This window comes from Periplaneta americana, chromosome 8, assembly GCF_040183065.1.
Source record: "Periplaneta americana isolate PAMFEO1 chromosome 8, P.americana_PAMFEO1_priV1, whole genome shotgun sequence".
NCBI classification, from domain to species: Eukaryota; Metazoa; Arthropoda; class Insecta; order Blattodea; family Blattidae; genus Periplaneta; species Periplaneta americana.
The window spans coordinates 179,108,362-179,131,724 of record NC_091124.1 but is presented as its reverse complement, the minus strand read 5'-3'; the positions used below and the strand labels follow the sequence as shown (position 1 = coordinate 179,131,724).

The 23,363-nt window shown below is 35.3% G+C and overlaps 1 protein-coding gene across 1 annotated transcript in view; it reads left to right on the top strand.

The window, feature by feature from the left end:
- Window positions 1–2,106: 2,106 nt before the first annotated feature.
- The window catches only part of LOC138705279 (transcription factor sma-9-like), a 48,348-nt gene continuing 27,091 nt past the window's right edge, over window positions 2,107–23,363 (top strand). Inside the window, exon 1 of the mRNA XM_069834124.1 lies at window positions 2,107–2,199. Within this exon, the coding sequence (XP_069690225.1) occupies window positions 2,188–2,199 (12 nt within the window). The 5' untranslated portion in view covers window positions 2,107–2,187. The remainder of the gene's footprint in view (window positions 2,200–23,363) is intronic.

Here is a 23,363-nt window from a genome sequence, read left to right as displayed (position 1 = left end):
AGAAATACAGGAAATGAATATACAGAATAACCTATCAAGTTTTCTGTGCATAAGAAGCTATTTTAATCTTACCTGTCCTCAATTCACTCACAAGTTACTGTAATAACATTATAGCATTATGTCCATCCAGAGAAACTACACTTTCCAATGATGAAATAATAATTAATTATACAAATCGGTTAATTTAGCTTCCGATATTACCATACAAACACAGAAACATTGTCTGTAGGCTATGTTTCATAGCTTTCGATTGTTGTGTCCAAGGCCCCTTATAGACGAAGTCAATACACGGCCTTAGATGGCAGTTATTTTAATTTTAAAACTCATTTATCTCATTAAATATCAGTCCTATCAAAATTTTTCTGAGAATAAAACTTATCAGAACTCATTTTTAAAAAAACTTTTGTTATGTAACATATTTCACAAAAATCAATAATAAGCGAGATATTTCGATTGATTTAATTCAGGCCCCCTTATAACCCCCCTTTTAAATAACGTATTTTGAATGCCATTTAGCCTATAATCTAAGTTACAACGAACTTAATTTATATTCCAATTTTCATCGAAATCGGTTCAGCCATTATCGCGTGAAAAGGTAACAAACATACAGACAGACAGACAGACAGACATACAAACAAAAATTTCAAAAAAGCGATTTTCGGTTTCAGGGTGGTTAATTATATATGTTAGGACCAATTATTTTTGTAAAATCGAAAATTACCAGAAAAATTTCGGCTACAGATTTATTATTAGTATAGATTACGAAATATTAGCAAAATTGAGACAATACAAAATGAAAATAGTACCATAATTGAAGAAAACAAAATATAGATTTATAGCGTGAAGTTCAACATAAGTAACTCAATTAGTACAAATAGTTAAGAGGGAAAACATAAGGAAAAATATAGAAATTGTAATGTAATAAAACGATTACAAAAACCGAAATTTAAATAAAGACTATAAGAAAAACACTATAATTATAAATTACTCTGTTGATCAAGGGAGTGTAGTAATGGTGAAAAATGCAGTATATATATATATATATATATATATATATATATATATATATATATATATATATATATATATATAGGAAGATTACTGTATTTCTTTCGCTATTCGCTGTTCAATTATTTACAGCTACAGTTAGACATCACAATGTAGAAGAATGAAAACAGTAAATCGGCGATTCTCAAACTTTTTTAATGGCGTACCATTATTTTTAACTTAGAAAATTTGCAATACCGTACCACTAACCAAGCTTATCATAGGAAAACATCATTTGTCGCTCCCGGGGTCAGAATAAACCGTTTCAGTGCTCCAATACGAAAAACGCATTTCTTTATTCAGGCGCGTTTAATTAAGAGACACTTGCTCTTTCAAATTATTCAAAGTAGTGTTCCATAAAATATACAGAGAACAGTTTTATATTTGTTCATATTTTATGATAATTTCGAAGAACCAGTTCAAAAGGGAAACAAAATTTGAATTTTTTTTAGAAAACTGCTTTTTAAAGCGTCATGTTGCTGTGAAAAATCCAAGAATCATTACAATTACTTCAACGTCTGTTAATAATGTTTTATAGACTATAATTTTCAAATTAGAGTGTGTTAATTGGATTTTTCACAACAACGTGAAGCTTTGAAATGTCGTTTTCTCAGAACTATAATTTTTCAGTTTTTTCCCTTTTGAACTGACCCATCGATTTATATTTTTACTTCAGAGTTCAAGTACCACCGAGCGGTGACTTGCGGGGCTCGCTTACCACTGGTGGTACGCGTACATAGGTTGAAAACCGCTTCAGTAAATAAAAGGCAATATAGGCCAGTATTTGAAGGTTCTGAACATAGATGAATATTTTTTGTGAACAAAGCGTAGGGTTAATGAAATCGAAATTGAATCAGTAAGACATCGGTGGAGATGCGGTGAGAGGCAGAAAGCAGGCGAGGCCGGGGGCGCAGTGAAACCCGTCGTCCCCTCCCTGCCTCATCAGAACCGAAACGGCGTGGCGGTGAAAAAACACGCGTCGAATGGAGGGAGGGGCCGCGGTGGAAAGTAAGTCTGAAGCAGGGAACAATTTTTATGTGCAGCAGGGATGGAGGGAGGAGGCTATATAACGGGGCCAGCAGCGGCTATAATGTCCAATTTTATATTCACGTACGTTGGGGAGTGAGCCTCAAGACCACGATGAAGCTGCTGGTAAGTGGTGCATGCACAGTGATTGTCGGTGGTCTGCGCCCCTATTTCGGGGAAGAAAAAATACCAATTTGCTTGGATACACCTCATTTACAACTTCTTCCGCATAGTTACAGCGATTACGTTTCTGGCACTCCCGGGTTCGATTCTCGACAAAGAAAATTTGCCTCCTTTTCATTTGAACTGGATGCGAGTTCTTTTGACGTTCAAAGCGGTAATCATTCGCTAAGCTTACCACACCATAAGGAAGTTTCACTACTTGTAAACATGCAATCAATCAATCAATCAATCAATCAATCAATCAATTATAAGGGCTGCACTTTGTGCCTGAAATCAAGTTCCTCTTGACTTGTTGTTCTTTTAAATTGTTCATAATTGTTGCATTTCATTTTATTGAGTATGTCTTTGATGCAACTTTTCTCTCTCGTATACCGCTTCTTTCAGTGTATCCTTCAGTATACAGTTTCTTTTCAGCCAGTGACCCAACCAATTCCTTTTTCTCTTCCTGATCAGTTTCAACATCATCTAGCACTCATTATTTGTAGCACAGTTTCATTTTTTCCTCTCTGTCCATTTTACGCGCTATATTCTTCTCCATATATGTATATACAGGGTGGAAGTGAAATAACACTCCAGATTTTCGGAGCGAATAGCTCATGAAGTATGTAACAAAAAAGTGTAATACCATAGTTTTCTCAGAAAAAAAAAATATATTTTCCCAAGTGTTTAACACCCTCTTAATCCGTAACTATTGCTAGTCAGACAGACAGACAGACAGACAGACAGACAGAAAATAGGAAAAAAAAATTTTCTTTTCCCAAATTTTTAACTTCATCTTATTCAGTAACTATAGCTAGATTTTTGTGCATATCGATAGATAATCTAACAAGGAATAATTTATCCCTCTGGCATATTTCAATAGCGTGGACGGTTTTCATGTAAATTTAATTTTAAAACCACTAATTTGAAGCCACTAACCGATGCGACCAGCTTGCAACATTGTAGCCGGGAAAGGAAGATGGAAGGTAGTTAATTAAGGCAGACCTGAGTTCGTTAACCTCTTACATCTGTATTACGAGAAGAAAGAGCAGTGTGTTAGCGGCGATGTTTCCAGACTGCTGACATTTCCAACTCGAGTTTTTCATTAACTGTGCATTTAATCGGAAGATCTAATATAGGTTTCCTATTCGTTTAAGTGTACCGTATCGTCCCTTTCAAACTGCAGGATTATTTCACTTGCATCCTGTATATATATATATATATATATATATATATATATATATATATATATATATATATATAATGATGAAAAGCGAAAGGATAAGGATATCGACAAATTGTATGAAAAACATAAAGCTTAAACCATATAGTATATCAGGTGTATGGTTTTTCAAAACAGATATTGTATCTTAACTGTAGCTTATAATCAGAGTAGCAACTTCGGTTCAAGGCTCTATAATAAGATAACAGTTAAATTACGAAATATTCAATTTGCTAATGCTCCTTATTTTAAAGAATCAATTAAAAAGATTTTGTTTAGAGAGAAAATATAAAATAGTTTGAATTACTATATCAGAGAATATGAGAGAATAATAATAATAATAATAATAATAATAATAATAATAATAATAATTTAATAATTATTTATTTATTCTGGTGGCATTAAGGCCATCAGGCTTTCTCTTTCACAAAACCAGCAATATGTACACATGCAACATTTATGGGCAGCAGCGAAGAAAAATAATATTAGTAACGTTCAATTACACAAAAACGAAGACACAAAACAAGAACATTTACAATTACAGCAATACAAAACGAAACAAAAAGAACACAAATCATTACAAATGTTCAATCTATATACAAATAGAGAAAAGTTAAAATCAATAATAATAATATTAATCGAAATAATCCTCTGATTGAGGTTCTGGCTGATAAGTACATCTATTATCAGGCAGTACATCTCTCTTGACGATATGTGTCAGAGGAAGAACAATTGTTTTTATGCATCTGAAGTCTGACTAGTGTAATATGTAGCTAGTGGGCGATATATGCAACGGAGGGGAAAAGTAACTGGCCACCCTACCCCATTATCTCCTGGCCTAGTTGCCTCATAAGTGGTACCTTCTTGATATCACTTATCAGGTTTAAACCTGTCTTCGGACAGATAACTAAACAACAACAATCTTAATAAACGAGGAAGGCAACTGATGATAATGCAAACAAGAAATACAATTATAAACTACTATTTGTACAAATGTGAGTGTGCTGGGTTAATATTAATTATCCAATTATCAAAAATATAAAACACAATATATCAGGACTGTCGCTGGGCAGTAACCTGAACACACGTTTCAGCGTCACATTGTTGACAAGTAACTCCATCTGTTAGCACAAACATAAAACACTAATAGATGTTATAGAGTTACCAACAGTGAAAAAAAAAAACTATTAGACAAAGGCTGTAATGAACACATCTTGTAACGTATCAATACCAGTTATGAAATAAATTTCATTAGACAACATTTCCATAGCGTTCGGCAATCCCTGATCCCACTAAGTGGAGAATTCCATAGACGATGTAATGATGTTGTGGAGAAAAATAAGTATAAAGACATTCTATGATGAGCGATAGAAAGAAGTGCTTGATTCTGATTGCGTACTGTTGTGAGAAACTGAAATCGTGCTGCCAGGTAACTGGGAGTAGAGATATGCAAGAGTTTAAGTAGAAGTGTACATGAATGCGTTCCATCAGGCGTGGCGAACCCATAACAGAAGCTAGAGGAATGGTGTTACACGATCAAATTTGCGCATGAATATTATACACATATTATGAACAGGCTGTTATTTCTCAGCTAGGTTATGGGTTACATTTATCAGCAGGAAATCACAACAATAATACTTACTTACTGGCTTTTAAGGAACCCGGAGGTTCATTGCCGCACTCACATAAGCCCGCCATTGGTCCCTATCCTGAGCAAGATTAATCCAGTCCCAACCATCATATCCCACCTCCCTCAAATTCATTTTAATATTAATCTCACATCTACGTCTCGGCCTCCCCAAAGGTCTTTTTCCCTCAGGCCTCCCAACTAACACTCTATATGCATTTCTGGATTCGCTCATACGTGCTATATGCCCTGCCCATATCAACGTCTGGATTTAATGTTCCTAATTATGTCAGGTGAGTCCCGCGCCTTGGCGTCGTGGTCAAAGTCATCCTGCCTAGGACTCGCGTTACGAAATGCGCGCTGGTTCGAGTCCTCATGGGGGAAAAATTGTTCTCATGAAATTTCGGCCAGTGTATGGGGCCGGTGCCCACCCAGCGTCGTGATGCACTTGGGGAGCTACGATAGGTAGCGAAATCAGGTTGCGAATGCCAGCTATAACGGCTGGGGGGATCATCGTGCTAACCACACGATACCTCCATTCTGGTTCGATGATTGTCCACCTCTGCTTCGGCATGTGGGCGTGAGGCCAGCAGCCGACTGGTCGGTCTAGGTCCTTCACGGGCTATAGCGCCACGGATGATGATGATGATGATTATTATTATTATTATTATTATTATTATTATTATTATTATTATTATTATATAGGCCTAGTAATTATTATCTGCAAATATATAAGATAAGGAGAGTCTAGATTTGTCATTTATTGTAGTATTTTATAATTAATCTTATTTATTAGAGAGGTATAAGCTGCAAAACATGCTTTGATATCTTGTTGAATTTTTGTATGAGTGTAACATGTTATCTATTAACAATAATAATAATAATAATAATAATAATAATAATAATAATAATAATAATAATAATAATAGAAGAGCATAATGTGTAATATTACATAACAATTAATTAAATAGGCCTCATTATCTAAACTGCATAAGATAAAACTAATTATCTTTATTATTTGTTATAGGTCTATTATTTAATTTTTATAGGTGCAGAATATCATATGATTTATATTACTTTTACTGATGTACTGTACCCTTATATTCCCATTTTTTCTCAAATATCTGTCGAATACAAAAAATCTTATCAATAGTCGATCTATTACGCCTAAAACCACACTGATGATACCCAATAATTTCATCTACATAAGGAGTTAATCTTCTGAAGAGGATATTCGACAAAATTTTGTACGACGTCAATAAAAGTGATATTCCTCGAACGGTACTACAATTAGTCTTGTCCCCTTTCTTAAAAATAGGTATGATTTTGGACTCCTTCCATTCTTCTGGTACAATTTCCTTTTCCCAAATAGCAAGTACAAGTTTATAAATTTCGCTAGATAATGCGCTTCCACCCCCTTGGATTAATTCTGCTGGAATTTGATCAATACCTGAAGACTTGTACTTTTTCAGATTTTCTATCGCAATTTCTACTTCAGATATTGTTGGTTCGGGTATAAATGACTCAGCAGTTTGTGTTTGAATTTCGTCCCGAACATTTGTATTTGGGCTATGTATATTTAGTAGTTGCACAAAACAGTTTTTCCATCTGTTCAGGATTGAATGAGTCTGCAAGCAAGTCACCATTCTCATCCTTGATCACGTTTACCCTTGCCTGATATCCGTTTTTAAATTCCTTTATACCCTTATATAGATCCCGAATGTTTTTATTCTTACTATTTGTTTCTACCTCATTCAGTTTTTCCTTCAAGTAACCTCTCTTTTTATTCCTAGGTGTAAGACTTGCTTCCCGTCTTTCATTGAAATAATTCTCTTAAGTATGTATTACTTGAAAAAATTTGAACCATAATATTTTGAAACATCTGTTTAATAATTTCATATTTTACAACATTATAACAGCCGGTATATAAATCAGAACTCTGTTCCGTAATTATTTTGAAGCAATGAATTCAGTAACTAATGACGTCTAATCCACATCTTTGTGTTCACTTCTGTTTAATTTCTCAATTGAATACACTGTAGTTTTTTAATTAAATTTATGCTCGACCATGCCGAAATGTAGTAATTATACACCTGGTAGCAGTCCTTTAATGCATATCATTAAAATACACCTATTCATTAAAGTTCAGGTTTTCGATTATTCTCGGATATGTAATCGAAAGACAACTAGCAAAACGTCACGCAGGCTGGAAATCCAATACTGTTGCAGAAGGTTATGTTCTGTTACTATAATAATTAGCGTTAATTGTAAATGATATTCAAATAAACTCAATTTGTCATCTCGTTTTTCAATGTCGAATTAAATTTCAAGGTTATATCAAGTTTAACGTTTATCTTACTCTCTAGATTATATCAAGGTCGTCGACATTCTTTTCCCGGAAAAAATCAATACTTTCGCGTCTGCGCACATCTCACAATTTACGAGATTGCACAAGGTCAGTTCGCTCCTCAGTCACATAACAATAACATGAATACTTATGAATAATTTCAAGTTAGAAATATGGTCGAGCATAAAAAGTCGTATGAAACTTGCCTATAATGGTAATTAAGACGCTCGTATGAAAATTATGAAACTCGCTTGCGGTCGTTTCATAAACAACCTCGCGTCTTAATTACTATCATTATAGGCTCGTTGCATAATGTACTATTATGATTGCAGTCTTTACTTTCAAAATACTCCAGTTTTGTACCTGTGAAGTGTAAAATTGACAGCTGCTTTTCCAAATCCGCTTGGACACCTACCTACTTCATTTACCAGATTAAGCTCCTTCAGACTTGCATCTTTTCCTCAGTTCAAAGGATACTGGTTGGAGTGAAATTTCAAACAGATCAGGATGTGAAAGTTGTAGCACAGAATGTCAACGACAACGAAGACAAGCTGGAATAACAGCTCTGCATTCTTGTTGGAATAAATTTACGAGCATGAAAGACATGTTAAAAAGTGAAGCAACGTATTAGAGTTAACTTTTTCTTATCTACTCCAAGAAATATCGTCCATCCATAATACAATAACGACCACATTTTTAATTTCTGAAAATGATCAACGTGATTGAGATAATTCATAATTTTATTTTTTATGAGATAAAGTTGCAAAAAAAAAATAACAGTGATAACGCTTCCATCGCTAACAATTATTATTTTTCTGTTCGTATTTGCAATTCAGTTCTAGCAATGTCTGAGATAAAATACAACCTGTAAAGTCGAAAGTGGTGTTAAAACAACTATAAAAAGGAAATACTGAAGAGCAGTGTTAACATAACACGTTCATAAGAATTTACTTACTGAGGTTTCTGTATTGAGTGCTCTTGTATCTGAGATCACTTTCTTTTTTCTCAACCGGTTGAACATGTTTGCGAGTCTCGCTTCAACCACGGCAGAGTAAGGTCGAGGTTACGGGAGCGGTTATCTAGTGAGTTCGTGTACGCGGAGTGTGTGTATACTGTAGACTAGTGTTGCATTACACCGGAGTATTTTCGTGCAGTGTTTACATTCTACGAATACTTTCGCGTGTTTTTTAGTTTTTTTTCTTCTTCTTCTTCTTCGTAGTAAAGAAAAGTGACAACAGGAAAACCAAACATGTCTACAATTCGACGTCTAAATACAATTAAAGTACAATTTGACAGTAGTGCTACTCGTCCTATGGCAATGGATGTACATCTTTGGATACAACAAACTCTCAAATTAAACACAGAACAGGTAGAAATGTTGCAATTAAATACACAAGAAAAATCATTATACATAAAAGTGATATCGCCCACGATATACGAAAAACTGATACACAAACATGAAGGTACAACGGATTTCAAATATAATAATGGTGAACAAACGCAAGTGAAAGTAAGCAAGGCAGATGTTCCATCCGTAACTGTCCGAGTGTTTAATTTACCCCCGGAGGTGCCGAGTTCATTAATTCAAACAGTGTTAAACACGTATGGTGTAGTTCATTCAGTGCGACAAGAACAGTGGAGCACAGCTTATCCTTTCCCAGTTAACAATGGCGTTCGTGCGGTAAAAATGGAAATCAAGAAGCATATTCCAGGATCGATAGCCATTGCTGGATATAACGCACACATCACGTATGTGGGACAACCAATTTTGTGCTATGTGTGCCATGAGCCCAATCATAAAAAAGAAGACTGCCCTCAGAGGAAAACTACCTTTAATGTTAATGTTAAACCAAGACAACTGTTATTAAGTGACATTGTTTCGGGAACAGTCGTTCAGCAACGCGAGGAGCAAACGACGGAACGGCCCACGCAACGTGACGCACCTGTAGAAGAGGAAACCGACACCGCATCAGAGACTGAGGCAACAAAAACAGTGACTACCGAAGATGAACAAAATATCATGGACACCACAGAGTATACAGCAAATGATGCAGCTGATCGTGCACAGGATATGGAACAACTTGCAGTTATCGCCGATGACGTGGAAATAACGAATATTTCATCTGGAATAAAAACACCTCTGCATCTTGGGGAATCCACACTCGATCTCGAAGAAAAAAAAATAGGGCAACCTACCGAAACGAACGAAACACCATCTAAGAAACTTAAACCTATGGCGCAAAATGAGTTTACACGGGACCCACGTCTGAGAAGTCGCGAAGATGGGGCGGCGTCTGGCAGCAGCTCCAGCGAAAAGAACACATCAACCACGTATCCTAGCAATAAGGTCAAGAACAGTCCAAGACCTCACCCCTACGCAATCTACGGTCGCACCAAAGACGGCAGTAAGAAGGACGGTCCTGATGGAAAATCTCTTCCGAAGGAGGATAAAAACGTTAGGGCTGGAGAATCCCTTAACGACGGTTAGCCATAAATAATTTTGGGACGTAGAATATGCAGACGGGGATATCCATATCCTACGGCAAGTCAGTACTTGTACTACTTTATTTAATTCAATATATGGTGCTACTACGTAATTATGCAACATTAAACATAAATTGTTTACAAAGTAAAAATAAACAGTCGTTACTCAATGCATTCATAAGACAAAATAGCATAGATATTCTATTGTTGCAGGAAGTGAATACCGAAAACTTTGATTTCATAGGACCGCAGTACAATTATGTTGTTAACACTGGTGATGAAAATCGTGGTACGGCAGTTATTTATCGTTGTGGACTTACGGTTGATGCCATCGAAAAACATCCAAGCGGACGAGTGATAGCCATGAAGATTAATAACATTCAGGTGCTCAATGTATATCTCCCTTCTGGAACTAATCATCGCCAACAGAGAGAAAGTTTTCTAAGTAAGGAACTCCCTTTCTTCCTTCGTCACAGATATGACTGTCTATTGATAGGTGGGGACTGGAACTGCGTGCTTCACGCGAAAGATCAAACGGGCCAGTATAATCCATCTCCGGTTTTAGCAAACCTAACACAAGACTTACATTTAGTAGATACGTGGGAGCTTCTCCATGGTAATAGAGTCGAATATACTTTTCGCCGACAAAATGGAGCATCGCGATTAGATCGTTTCTATATCACTCGAACACACAGTAAATGTATTTACCGTATACAAGTTTTTCCAACGCCATTTTCTGACCATGACTGTGTCCTCCTCTCACTTCAGACTGATATTACTCTTCCCATATATGGTAAGGGCTCTTGGAAACTGAACAACACTTTACTACACATTCCTGAAATTAGTGAACAATTTTCTCAACAATTTGAAAAATTAAAAAGCAAAGCCAACAAATCCAAACTCAACATCATGCAAAAGTGGGTAAACATTATAAAACCTGGAATAAAAACTTATTTTCAACAAGCAGGTATCATTCGAGCCGAAGCAAATAGAGACACACTGAATTTTTATTATCAGTTGTTAAATGAATTGTATGCGGTACAACAGGCGGGTGGTAATAAGTGGCAAGAAATTCTGAACATCAAATCGACTATTTGTGCTCTTCAACAAAAATTCATGGACGGTGTAAAGATACGTGCGAGAACGCCAACAGTAAGCGAAGATGAAAGATGCGCCCTATACCATCTTGTAAAGGAAAAACGCAACGCTAGGACTAAATATATATCCCACCTCCAAACAACGGAAGGAACACAATTAACATCTAATTCAGATTGTATTAAAGAAATTGAAACCTTCTTCAGAGCCCTTTATTCTGCATCTCCCACATCTGCAACGGAAACAGACACTTTACTTAAGCACGTGAATAGACACTTGAATCTGCAGCAGCAACACGATCTCCAGCTACCAATTACAGAAGAAGAAATTCTTAGGGCAATAGAAACTGCACCCAAGAATTCTGCCCCTGGACCTGATGGACTTACATATCAATTGTACAAAATGCAATGGAATGTAATTAAAGACACATTAGTGGACTTGTTCAATTACATTTTTGATAGAGGGATTGTAGTTGAGGGGTTCAGTGATGGGATTGTAATACTTCTCCCGAAGGTTACAAATCCACGTACAGTGTCGGAATATCGTCCAATTACACTCTTGAACACAGATTATAAGTTATTTATGAAGATACTAGCGTGCAGAGTCAAAACAACTTTTCCGGATATTATTGAAATAGGCCAAACTTGCAGTGTACCAGACAAATCAATAATTCACAACCTTGCCACCATTCGTGATTCAATTTTATATTATGAAGAATTCCCGGATGAAAAAGCAGCACTGTTATCAATAGATTTTAATAAGGCCTTTGATAGAATGAACCATCTCTATCTACAACGAGTTATGAAACACTTCTGTATACCAGAAAAATTTGTTAATGCTATAAGTAGCTTGTATGGTAGTGCATACTCCAAAATTCAAGTGAACGGTTTCTTTACGAAACGTATCCCAATTGCATCATCGGTACGACAAGGATGCCCTCTATCAATGTGCCTATTCGCTATTGGTATAGAACCACTTATTAGAATGTCACATAACACCTTACAAGCTGGACGAACCACGTGCAACATGTTCACGATCCGGGCTTATGCAGACGATGTTGTAATCCTACTCCGAGATGAAGACGAGTGTACAAAATTACCACAGATTCTACACACATATAGTATGGCATCCTGTGCACAAATAAATGTACAGAAGTCATCATTAGTACCATTAGGCAACTGGGCTGCTACACACACTGTTAATCATATCCCTATAAAAAGAAAAGCAAAGATTTTAGGATTGACAGTATGTGCATCCTTCAAAGAAATGGTTGACATCAATTGGTCCATTACGTCTGCAAGAACTCGAGCAACAATGTTTCAGCATATACATAGAAACCTCAATCTCCTTGAGAGGATATGGCACATAAACGTATTTTGCCTGTCCAAACTGTGGTATCTAGCACAGATTTTGCCTCTTTCTTCCAAATACTCCACAGTGCTAGACAGAGCAATCAGCTTCTATGTCTGGAAAGGATATTTTTACAAGCTTCCGAAAACGCAGTTGCATCTACCAATAACGAAAGGAGGTTTACAGCTGACAGCAATAAAAGAGAAAAGTCAGGCCCTTTTGACACGGAATATTCTTCGCGCGAAACACGATGAAAGCGATCCCATGGACAACAAATTCTGGCAAGACCACATTCCACTACTATGCAGTAAAACTACCACCTTACCGCACTCGCTGAAAATGATTTGGGAAATAATAGAGTCATATCCACCAACAACAGTCACGAATGAAAAGAATCAAAACACCAAGACTATCTACACTTACCTCATGAAGAAAGCCGTGCAAACGCCACGTATCGTGGAAAAGTTGCCAAACCAAAAATGGGGAAATATATGGCGCAATTTGCATATGGCAAACATCCCGACTGCATGGAAGACAACAGTATATTGCTATCTCAACCAGATTATACCGACTGAAGAAAAGAGACATCGCCATAATTTAACAGACTCCCCGGCATGCAAAAAGTGTGGGTGGTTAGACACACTGAAACATCGTGTCACAAATTGTGGTGCTGCGAAAACCATATGGGAAGGAGCAAAAGCTTTACTAGTAAAAGTATGGCCAGATTCGCAACTACATGATTGGTTCCAAACATTATTGGTATTAGACCCACCAATAAAACAAAACAAATTTGTAACGGTATGGCTTGCTTCAGGATTCCTGCACTACCAGTTGACAAAGTCCTTGCACAAAATGGAAGAATTCCTACATATGTTGAAAGAAGAGGCAGCCAAGTTGGAAATGAAGGACGACAAATCATCCCAAATTTTAAAAGAACTCAAACTATTACAACTGAATAGCTCACTCAATTTAGTTTAATTCAGGGATTACAAACGTGTTCCCCTTGTTGTTTTGTTCTCTAACCATTGCATGCTCGCTCATTGGTAATATTAAACCAACACTGAACAATATTTAGTGTACATTTTACCTCAACTTATATTCAATATTTAAATGTATGTAAATATGTTGTTATTAGTGAAATAAGGAGAATTTTGAGGTAATAGATTAACTTAATTTCAGTTATTCTCAGTTTAAAAAAAATAATGTAAGTATATAACTTATTCATTCAACATCACAGGTTCTCGTAATGTAGCTATAATGATATGCCAGGAATTACAGTATGATTTTATGTAATTTTAATTTTACAGTTAATAGCATAGAACTTTAATTCTGTTAACTATTGAAACTATATGGTATATTTTGACAATGAAGATGAATTAGAGTGAAAAGTTCAAGCCATGAAGTTAACTGAGGTTATTGACGATAAGTTTCAAAATAATTATACTATCAGATTGCATTGGGCATCTAGGATAGCAATGTAGTATGCTCTTGCAACACAGTTTAAGAATGTAAAAGAGTAATTATGAACTTGTAGGAATTAAGTTTCACATAATGTGAAACTGTTTCAGTTTACATAATGTTTGAGAAAATGTTGTAAGAAAGATAAGATATTATTGAGATTATGTTTAGTGTCAAATTTCTGATCTTTCTAAGACGATTAGATATGTAAAATTGAGTTTGAAGAGAGAACATTGATTTACTGTTGTCTCGGGATTCACTTTTCAATGGTGTGTTGAGAATTTTTTACAAGGTATATAAGAGAAAAAATTTAATTTTCAGAATGCTTGTTACCATAATGCCTTTTGTAGAACGGTTTTGCAGAATGACATCTATATCTGGGGTTAAGTTACCTCTAAAATAATTTTATGAAGTCTTTGTTCTGTATCTGTTTTAATAAAAAAAAAAAAAAAAAAAAAAAAATCTTGTGGAAAAAAAAAAAAAAAAAAAAAAACATGTAGTAGAAGAACTCGTGTTTACAAAACAAGTTTTTCAGGTGATTTTAGATAAAGAACATGTATGTATTCCTTCGTGAAAGATTAGATTATATGCATGCACACTTTATGGCCGAAAAGAACTGAAATAAATGCCATTACTTTTATCGAAAAGTTATAATTTCTATTATTTATTGTTCTCTATTAGGCGTTTTTTACTTGAAACATCTCACAATACTTTTTGCTGGTTGAGCGAAAGAGAAGGCCTTACGGCCTTAACTCTGCCAACTCAAATAAATCATCTATACTAATAATAAATCTGTAGCCGAAATTTTTCTGGTAATTTTTGATTTTCCAAAAATAATTGGTCCTAACATATATAATTAACCACCCTGAAATCGAAAATCGGTTTTTTGAAATTTTTGTTTGTATGTCTGTCTGTCTGTCTGTATGTATGTATGTATGTATGTATGTATGTATGTATATATATGTATGTATGTATGTATGTATGTATGTATGTATGTATGTATGTATGTATGTTTGTTACCTTTTCACGCGATAATTGCTGAACGGATTTCGATGAAAATTGGAATATAAATTAAGTTCGTAGTAACTTAGATTTTAGGCTCTATGGCATTCAAAATACATTATTTAAAAGGGGGGTCATAAGGGCGCCTGAATTAAATAAATCGAAATATCTCGCTTATTATTGATTTTTGTGAAAAGTTACATAACAAACGTTTCTTTAAAAATAATTTTCGATAAGTTGTATTCCTTTAAAAATTTTGATAGGACTGATATTTAATGAGATAAATGAGTTTTAAAATTAAAATAACTGCCATCTAAGGCCGTGTAATGAATTAAAAAACAAATTACTTCGTTTATAAGGGGCCTTGGACAGCAACAATCGAAAGTTATGAAAGATAGCCTAAAGAGAATGTTTCTGTGTTTGTATGAAGTAATATCGGAAGCTAAATTAACCGATTTGTATAATTAATTATTATTTCACCATTGGAAAGTGTAGTTTCTCTAGATGGACATAATGCTATAATGTTATTACAGTAACTTCTGATATAATAATCTAAATGATGTCAATCTTCATTAAACTATGGTTGCATGTAATAAAAATTAAGAAACATGTTAAAGGAATTGTCATTGCACCAAATGAGTGTCTCTGGACCAAAATGATCGCAATTTAATTATTTGGATGCAATTTAAATTAAATAACATATTAAACGATTTATCCTTCTATCAAACACGAATGTTCCCTGGATCAAATGTCCTATTTTAATTATGTAATTACTTTATATTTATTTCTAACGGGTGCAGCGGAGCGCACGGGTACGGCTAGTTATTAAAATAAAATCATCATTATTAATACACCAGAAAGTTCATGAATAAAAATTAGGCTATAACATATTTTTCATAATTTGAGATAAAAACTGTATTAGCAGAAATTACTTTCTGTGGTAGTTCTATAATTGAAACAGGTATGAAATCTTTCAGCGTGGAAATGATATAAACTTGTTTCGAATTTATTATTTGAATAGGAGAGCTTTTTGCATAAGTGAAACTTCTGTTACTTTTTCTGAAAATTCTACAAAAGAGTATATGCAGTTATTAAATATTCAACACTATTAAAATAATTTATGCTCGACCATGCCGAAATGTAGTAATTATATACCTGGCAGTAGCCCTTTAATGCACCTCATTAAAGTACACCTATTCATTAAAGTTCAGGTGTTCAGCCAATGAAAAATCACCTTTGTACCGTTATAAAACCGCAAGTATCGATTATTCTCGGATATGCAATCAAAAGACACGGAGGCTGCAAATCCAATACTGTCGCAGAAGGTTATGTTCTGTCACTATAATAATTAGCGTTAATTGTAAATAATATTCAAATAAATTCAATTTGTCATCTCGTTTTTCAATTCTAAATCAATTTCCAGGTTATATCAGAGTAATGTTCATCTTATTCTCTATCAAGGTCAATGACATTCGGCCTCGGAAAAAATCAATACTTTCGCGTCTGCGCACATCTCACAATTCAGGTCAGTTCGCACATAACCATAATTTTGAATACTTTCAAGTTAGAAATATGGTCGAGCATAAAAAGTCGTATGAAACTTGCCTATAATGGTAATTAAGACGCTCGTATGAAAATTATGAAACTCGCTTGCGCTCGTTTCATAAAGAAACATATTTCGGTCTTAATTACTACCATTATAGGCTCGTTGCATAATGTACTATTAATTCAGTGTAACAATAAAGATAAATATGATGATGGCAATGATAATTACAGAATAATTAAGCTTTAGGCATGTATCAAGTCCAGTCAAGACGGATCACGTTATTTCTATCTAGATCATTATTGAACTGTTCTGGCCTCAGAATCCATTCGTCAATTTCTTCATTGATCGCACTGTTGTCTTCTTCCATTTGAAGCAGGCTTATATTCCATTATTAATTTTGGGAATTTTGATCTGTATATTCGCTTTAAATGTTCAATTCAACTCCTCGTTTTATGTTGGATATTACTCATTACTTTCAGTTCTTCCAAAACATCGGCGTTGGGTTTGCTAATTTCGCATAATAGTACATTATGCAACGAGCCTATAATGAAGGTAATTAAGAAGCGAGTATGGATATTTATGAAACGAGCGCAAGCGAATTTCATAATTTTCATACGAGCTTCTTAATTACCATTATAGGCGAGTTTCATACGACTTTTTATGCTCGACCATATTTCTAACTTGATATTATTAATTTTCTTTGTATCTGACCTTGGCCAATGTCCCGTATGTTGTGAGATGTGCGCAGACGCGAAAGTATTGATTTTTTCCGAGGAACAGATGTTCACATTGACCTTGCTAGGCCATAAGAACCTACAGAGATAACATTAAAATTAAATTAGACATTGAAAAACGAGATGACAAATTGAATTTATTTGAATATTATTTACAATTAACGCTAATTATTATACAGGGGCATCACTTTATTTTTACCAACATTTTTAACATTAACCTGGCTATACTCGGAAACACTGTTGCCCCCTTCCATTACAGGAGTTTGATGTTACTAGTGCAATATGTAAACAAATCATTTTACTAGCTATAGGAGGAGAGAAAAGTAGTGCATCCATCTATGTTGTAGGGAAATACGATATTACGATTTTCAGTTTGATCATCACTTTTACGGAATTTATCAAAATACAGTAGAGTAGTAACAATTAAAAAAAAAAAAAACTCAACTTTTGAGGCGGCTATGTTCGTTATGTAATGTCTACTTTATTTAGCACATTAATTATTGATGTTATCATAAAATATAGAGAGTCCATTTAAATTGAGGGGGTCATAAGTAAAGGGCTGGAAGTGCACTTAAGTTACTTTTGAGAAAATGGGGTTTAAATATTTAAGCTTTCGTAAAATCGGTGAAATTTTTTTATTTAAATTTTAATGTGTGATGCGATTAAAATATCCCTTTGCCACTAAAATTTTAGATACTTTAGCTTACACTGGATGCACTTAACTCATGTTATTACAAATGTCACTAGCATTCCTTTGCTCCTAAGCACCTCAATTCAAAAAAAAGCTAATCTGAATTTTTAAACAAGTTGCTGAAAATGGTTGCCGTTCATTGCAATGCAGGCTTCAATTCAGTACGCATATTATTAAAAACATTTTGAAGCATATTCTCTGAAATTGAATTTATCGTTTCTTGAATATAACTTTTTAGTACGATAGTATTAATATAGGATCTTTCTTCTATAGAAAACGCAACATATTTATGAAACACACTATACACTGCAGTGTTTACTTCACTGCTTGAAGACTTCGAATGCAACAGCGGCCGTAAGTTTGTGTGTCTGACGGGAGCAAGGACATTAGTGAAGGGGTGGGAGTGAAGTACATTCAGAAATGCAGGTACAATAAAAATGCAAGTAAAAATAAATGATGTCTCTGGGTAATAACAGAACATAACCTTCTGCGACAGTATTGGATTTCCAGCCTCCGTGACTTTTCGCTAATTCTCTTTCGATTGCATATCCGAGAATAATCGATACTTGCGGTTTTATAACGGTAGAAATCTGACCTGTCATTGGCTGAACAGTTGTAACCTGAGTCGTCATTGGCTGAAAGACCTGACCTTTAATGAGTAGGTGTACTTTAATGACATACATTAAAGGTCTGCTACCAGGTGTATAATTACTACATTTCGGCATGGTCGAGCATAAAATTTATTTCGGTAGATTTCAGACTTGATTTATTTTTGGCTGTAATAGTCAAACTTCCATTAATACATAATGCCACAGGAAGATCTAGTTCTTTGTATAATTTTATTTTTGTACTATTTAGTAATTTGTGAGTCTGAAATGTTAGTTTATTAATAATTCCTGATATTTTTAGTTCGAAATTTTACTGTTAATGTTCACCTCTGATTGAGGTTCTATTACAGCGATGGACGTTTGAGTGCATTTGCCCTCCGCGCGCACGGGGAATTCCAAGTGTAGCGCTGTAGTGTGCCAAAAGCTATAACAGATCTTACAGCTTTTAATTGAGCTAAATTTAGGACTTCAGGGAAAAGAAATCCTTATTACACAGTTTGCAGATAGAATAGCAGCTTTTAAGGAGAAATTGCTGTTATGGATACGTCAAATGCAAAAGGGCGAAATATATCATTTCCCATCCTTATCTAAGCGCATAAAAATTTTGAACAATGAAAATTTCGAAATGTACGCATGTATTCTATCCGGTCTATTGGAGGAATTTACATCAAGGTTCCACGATTTAGATTGCCTGGAAATGGATTTGCGTATTTTTGCTACATGTTCTGATTCCAACTGATTATAACGTCCCCCCTTCATTATAGTGTGAATTGATTGACCTGCGATGTGATCGAGAGATGCGAGCGAAATAAGATTCAAGGTCGAGTCTTATGCTGTTTTATGACGGATTCCCAAGAGAACACTTTCCCAATCTGCATAAGCTGTGTGAGAAAGTTTTGTGTTTATTTGGTTCCACTTATAGATGTGAACAGTTATTTTCTATTACGAAAATAAACAAATCTCAAACAAGAAATGATAGGCTTTTAACGGCAGTTCTTCGCATAGCTTGTGCTAATACAGTTTCTCCAAATCTTGAGAAATTGAGTGATATGAATTAATGTGCAACAGACATGTTTTGTTTTGTGTTTAAGGAAGTGTTTCATTACTTTGTGTTCTTACTTAGTTTGGTAGAATAACATTTTCTTTTGAAACATACAGTACGTACCGCAACTTGAATAAACCGGTTTTCGTGCACTCTATAGGCACACTTCTCTAGTAGTACACCGTGCAAGCACAGAGTGCATAATTCTGCCCAACACTGTTCTATTATCAGGTAGTGCATCTATCTCATTTGACGATTTGTGTCAGAGGAAGAACAATTGTTGCATACATCTCAAATCGGAATAGTGAATATTATGTTATTAGTCAGCGATATATGGAGGAGGAAAGGAAGTGGCCACCCTACCCCATTACCTCTTGGCTTAGTTGCCTCATGAGTGATGTCTTATTGGTTTCACTTATGAGGTTTCAACCAGTATGTTCAAAGTTCCAAGTAAAGGGTGCGTCAGAAAGAACGGATGGATTTCAAACTATCGATACGCAACGAGGAGAGAGATATAGTGAGGGGGACCACGACTGTTGGGTCAGCCATAGAATGCAGTTTCAGTTGAGAATATGGTGTTGGTCTGGTGTACAACGTGCTTTCATCGTAGAGACATTTTTGAAAAATGAAGAGTCTGTGATCGCCACTCAGGACTCATTTCGACATCGGATGTCACGCTAGGATTCCAACTCGGAATACAATTTTGCGGTGGGTGGCTTCATTTCGTATCACAGGTTCAACATTAAAGAAGAAATCACCTGGACGAAATTCTATTGCACTGAGATTGTCCGAGGCTACGGTAAGATCTCGCGCCCTGCGACTTCTTTCTTTGGGACCATTTGAAGGCGTAAGTTTGTAAACATCGATCACATACACTGGACGAACTGAAGACAGCGATTCGCGAAGAAATCGTGGCAATTGCACCAGCTATGACTGTGAAAGTGATGGCGAACATCAGAAAACGCCTCGATGCCTGTATTGAAAGCCAAGGACATCATATGGATAATGTTGTTTTCCATAAATAAACTGCATGTATTGGTGAATATGTTGATAACAATAAATTTTTGATTTGATGAATCTTTACAATTTTCTTGCCATGTGAAATCCATCCGTTCTTTCTGACGCACTCTGTATAAAACTGATAAAAATGATGATTATGATGATGATGATGATGGTGGTGGTGGTGGTGGTGGTGGTGGTGGTGGTGGTGGTGGTGAAGAAGAATAAGAAAGTGATAATACTAATATGCAAATAGTAGTAGTAGTAGTAGTAGTAGTAGTAGTAGTAATAATAATAATAATAATAATAATAATAATAATAATAATAATAATAAAACTAATAATGCAGGAATAGGAAAGCCTGCAATGTGTACTTGTCAAGTGATCTCCAGAGATATGCACCGTCCCCTACATCTCATTGGATTATAAATCAGTTAACATGCGTGATCGTGAAACAAGCGGACCCGAGTTCAAATTCTGGTTAGGACAAGTTACATGGTTTCCGTGGTATTCTCGCAAATTAAGAGCAAATGGTGGGTAATTTTCGAGGCTAGACCCTGGAGTCATTTGGCTGATATTATGACCTTAATTTTACTTAGTATTACAGATGATTCAGATAGCCCACTACTATAGGGACAACAAATGGACGACGGCCAATTTTATATAATTTAAATAAATGATTAATCATGGAAGGAAATTAAAAATAAAATATTGTTTTCTCAAACTAACTGAAGCGTGAGATCAATAACCATTCGAGTCTGTGACTCAGGAGAAGACGAGCGCGGAGTGAGGAAAAAGGGTAGTTCATAGAGAATGTTACGACAATAATGCAATACTTGTACTGTTAGTAAGTGGAAATAATGTTACTAGTAGTACAGGGACATCATTTTATTTTTACTAACATTTTTAATCTTAACTTGGCTATACCTCTGGATCAACGCCGTTTGCTACCCTCTTCCACGACTGGAGTTCAATGATACTGGCGTAATATACAAACAAATCACTTTACTAGGTATAGGAGGGAAGAAAAGTAGTTCATCCATTTACGTAAACTAGGAAATATCACAATTTTGAGATTGATAATTTTCATTACGTTTTTGTTTAATCAGAATACAGTACAGTATTAACAATGAGTGTTTTTACTCACGAACTGACGTATTTATTATGCAGTGTATATTATACTGTCTATTTTTTTAGTAGGTTGTATTACGACGCTTTATCAACATCTTAGGTTATTTAGCGTCTGAATGAGATGAAGGTGATAATGCCGGTGAAATGAGTCCGGGGTCCACCACCGAAAGTTACCCAGCATTTGCTCATATTGGGTTGAGGAAAAACCCCGGAAAAAACCTCAACCAGGTAACTTGCCCCGACCGGGAATCGAACCCGGGCCACCTGGTTTCGCGGCCAGACGCGCTGACCGTTACTCCACAGGTGTGGACTATTATACTGTCTATAGCACATTAGCGTACACCACTGCCACCGGGTATATACCCATTTGCAGTGTGAATAAATACATACATACTATAGAGAATGAAGTTAAATTGAAAAATAATCATAATATGGATATTTAAACACATTTTTCAACATGGTGGCGGTTCGTTTCGATACAGGCTTCAGTTCTAATGTGTGTAATTCCAATTACCAGTTTCGTCCTTCGTACTAGTAACTCATGTTTAAATAATTCTGTACCTACTCTGTAAAAGAGTACCTTACGTACTGTAAATTCAATCTTCACTTCTGCTCGATCCGAAAAGATAAAATTACTCGGACATCAGAGGCGGCTCCTCAGGGCAGGCTAAGCCTACCTCAACATATTTAGAAATACCTAAAAGTGGATATTTATTAACTACCCCAACACATTTGGAAAACCTTATATAATTATATACTCTTGTCTAGATGCTTAGAAATTCTTCAATTAACTATGAATGGGATTTTTTTAGGGTTAGTTGGACGTTGCTTACTACTGGCAGTTCGATTTATGCGACAAGAATACACTGGACAGATCACGATGCGTCAGAAGGTAGGCAGAAGCGAAGTTAGCCGACCTTCCACGTAACTTCAAAGCTGGCCCTGGAGTAAGCATTAAAAGAGATCGCTATTATAAATGCTTTCTTAGCGCATGCGTTCTATGCTTAAGCCAGCGCGCTAGAATTCTGCCTGCCCTAACGAGAACCCACGAGCATTATCGAACACCTACGATTTGCGAAATTTCTGTTTGAAAGTTTCACGAGTTGGAACGTAGATTGTTACGAGTAGTATAACAGTTTTTAAACAGTGTGTTTTAAAATATTTTTTTTAACAGTGTATTTTAGAAAATGTGATTTTTGCAAGTACGTACTGTATATTAATGTTACGTATATTTGGTGATTTATAGTTAATGTAAGTGATAACAATAATATTATATTATGACTGATATAATAAGTAAACTGTTACGTTGTCAGTTTTCGCGTCGTAATGACATTGAAAAGAGAAGTATTTGGACAATGGACGACCCACTCCTGCATTAAGCTCTGTTGTTCATAAAGTCAGTGCTAAAGGTGCAAAATAATTTAATCCTTCATGGTATGAAACACTATGAAATGGAAATATAAAAATTGGAGGTTTATCTTTCGAAAAGGTGGAAAAATTCAAATATCTTGGAGCAACAGTAACAAATATAAATGATAATCGGGAGGAAATTAAACACAGAATAAATATGGGAAATGTCTGTTATTAATCGATTGAGAACCTTTTGTCATCCAGTTTGCTGTCAAAAGATCTGAAAGTTAGAATTTATAAAACAGTTATATTACCGGTTGTTCTGTATGGTAGTGAAACTTGGACTCTCACTTTGAGAGAGGAACATAGGTTAAGGGTGTTTGAGAATAAGGTTCTTAGGAAAATATTTGGGGCTAAGAGGGATGAAGTTACAGGAGAATGAA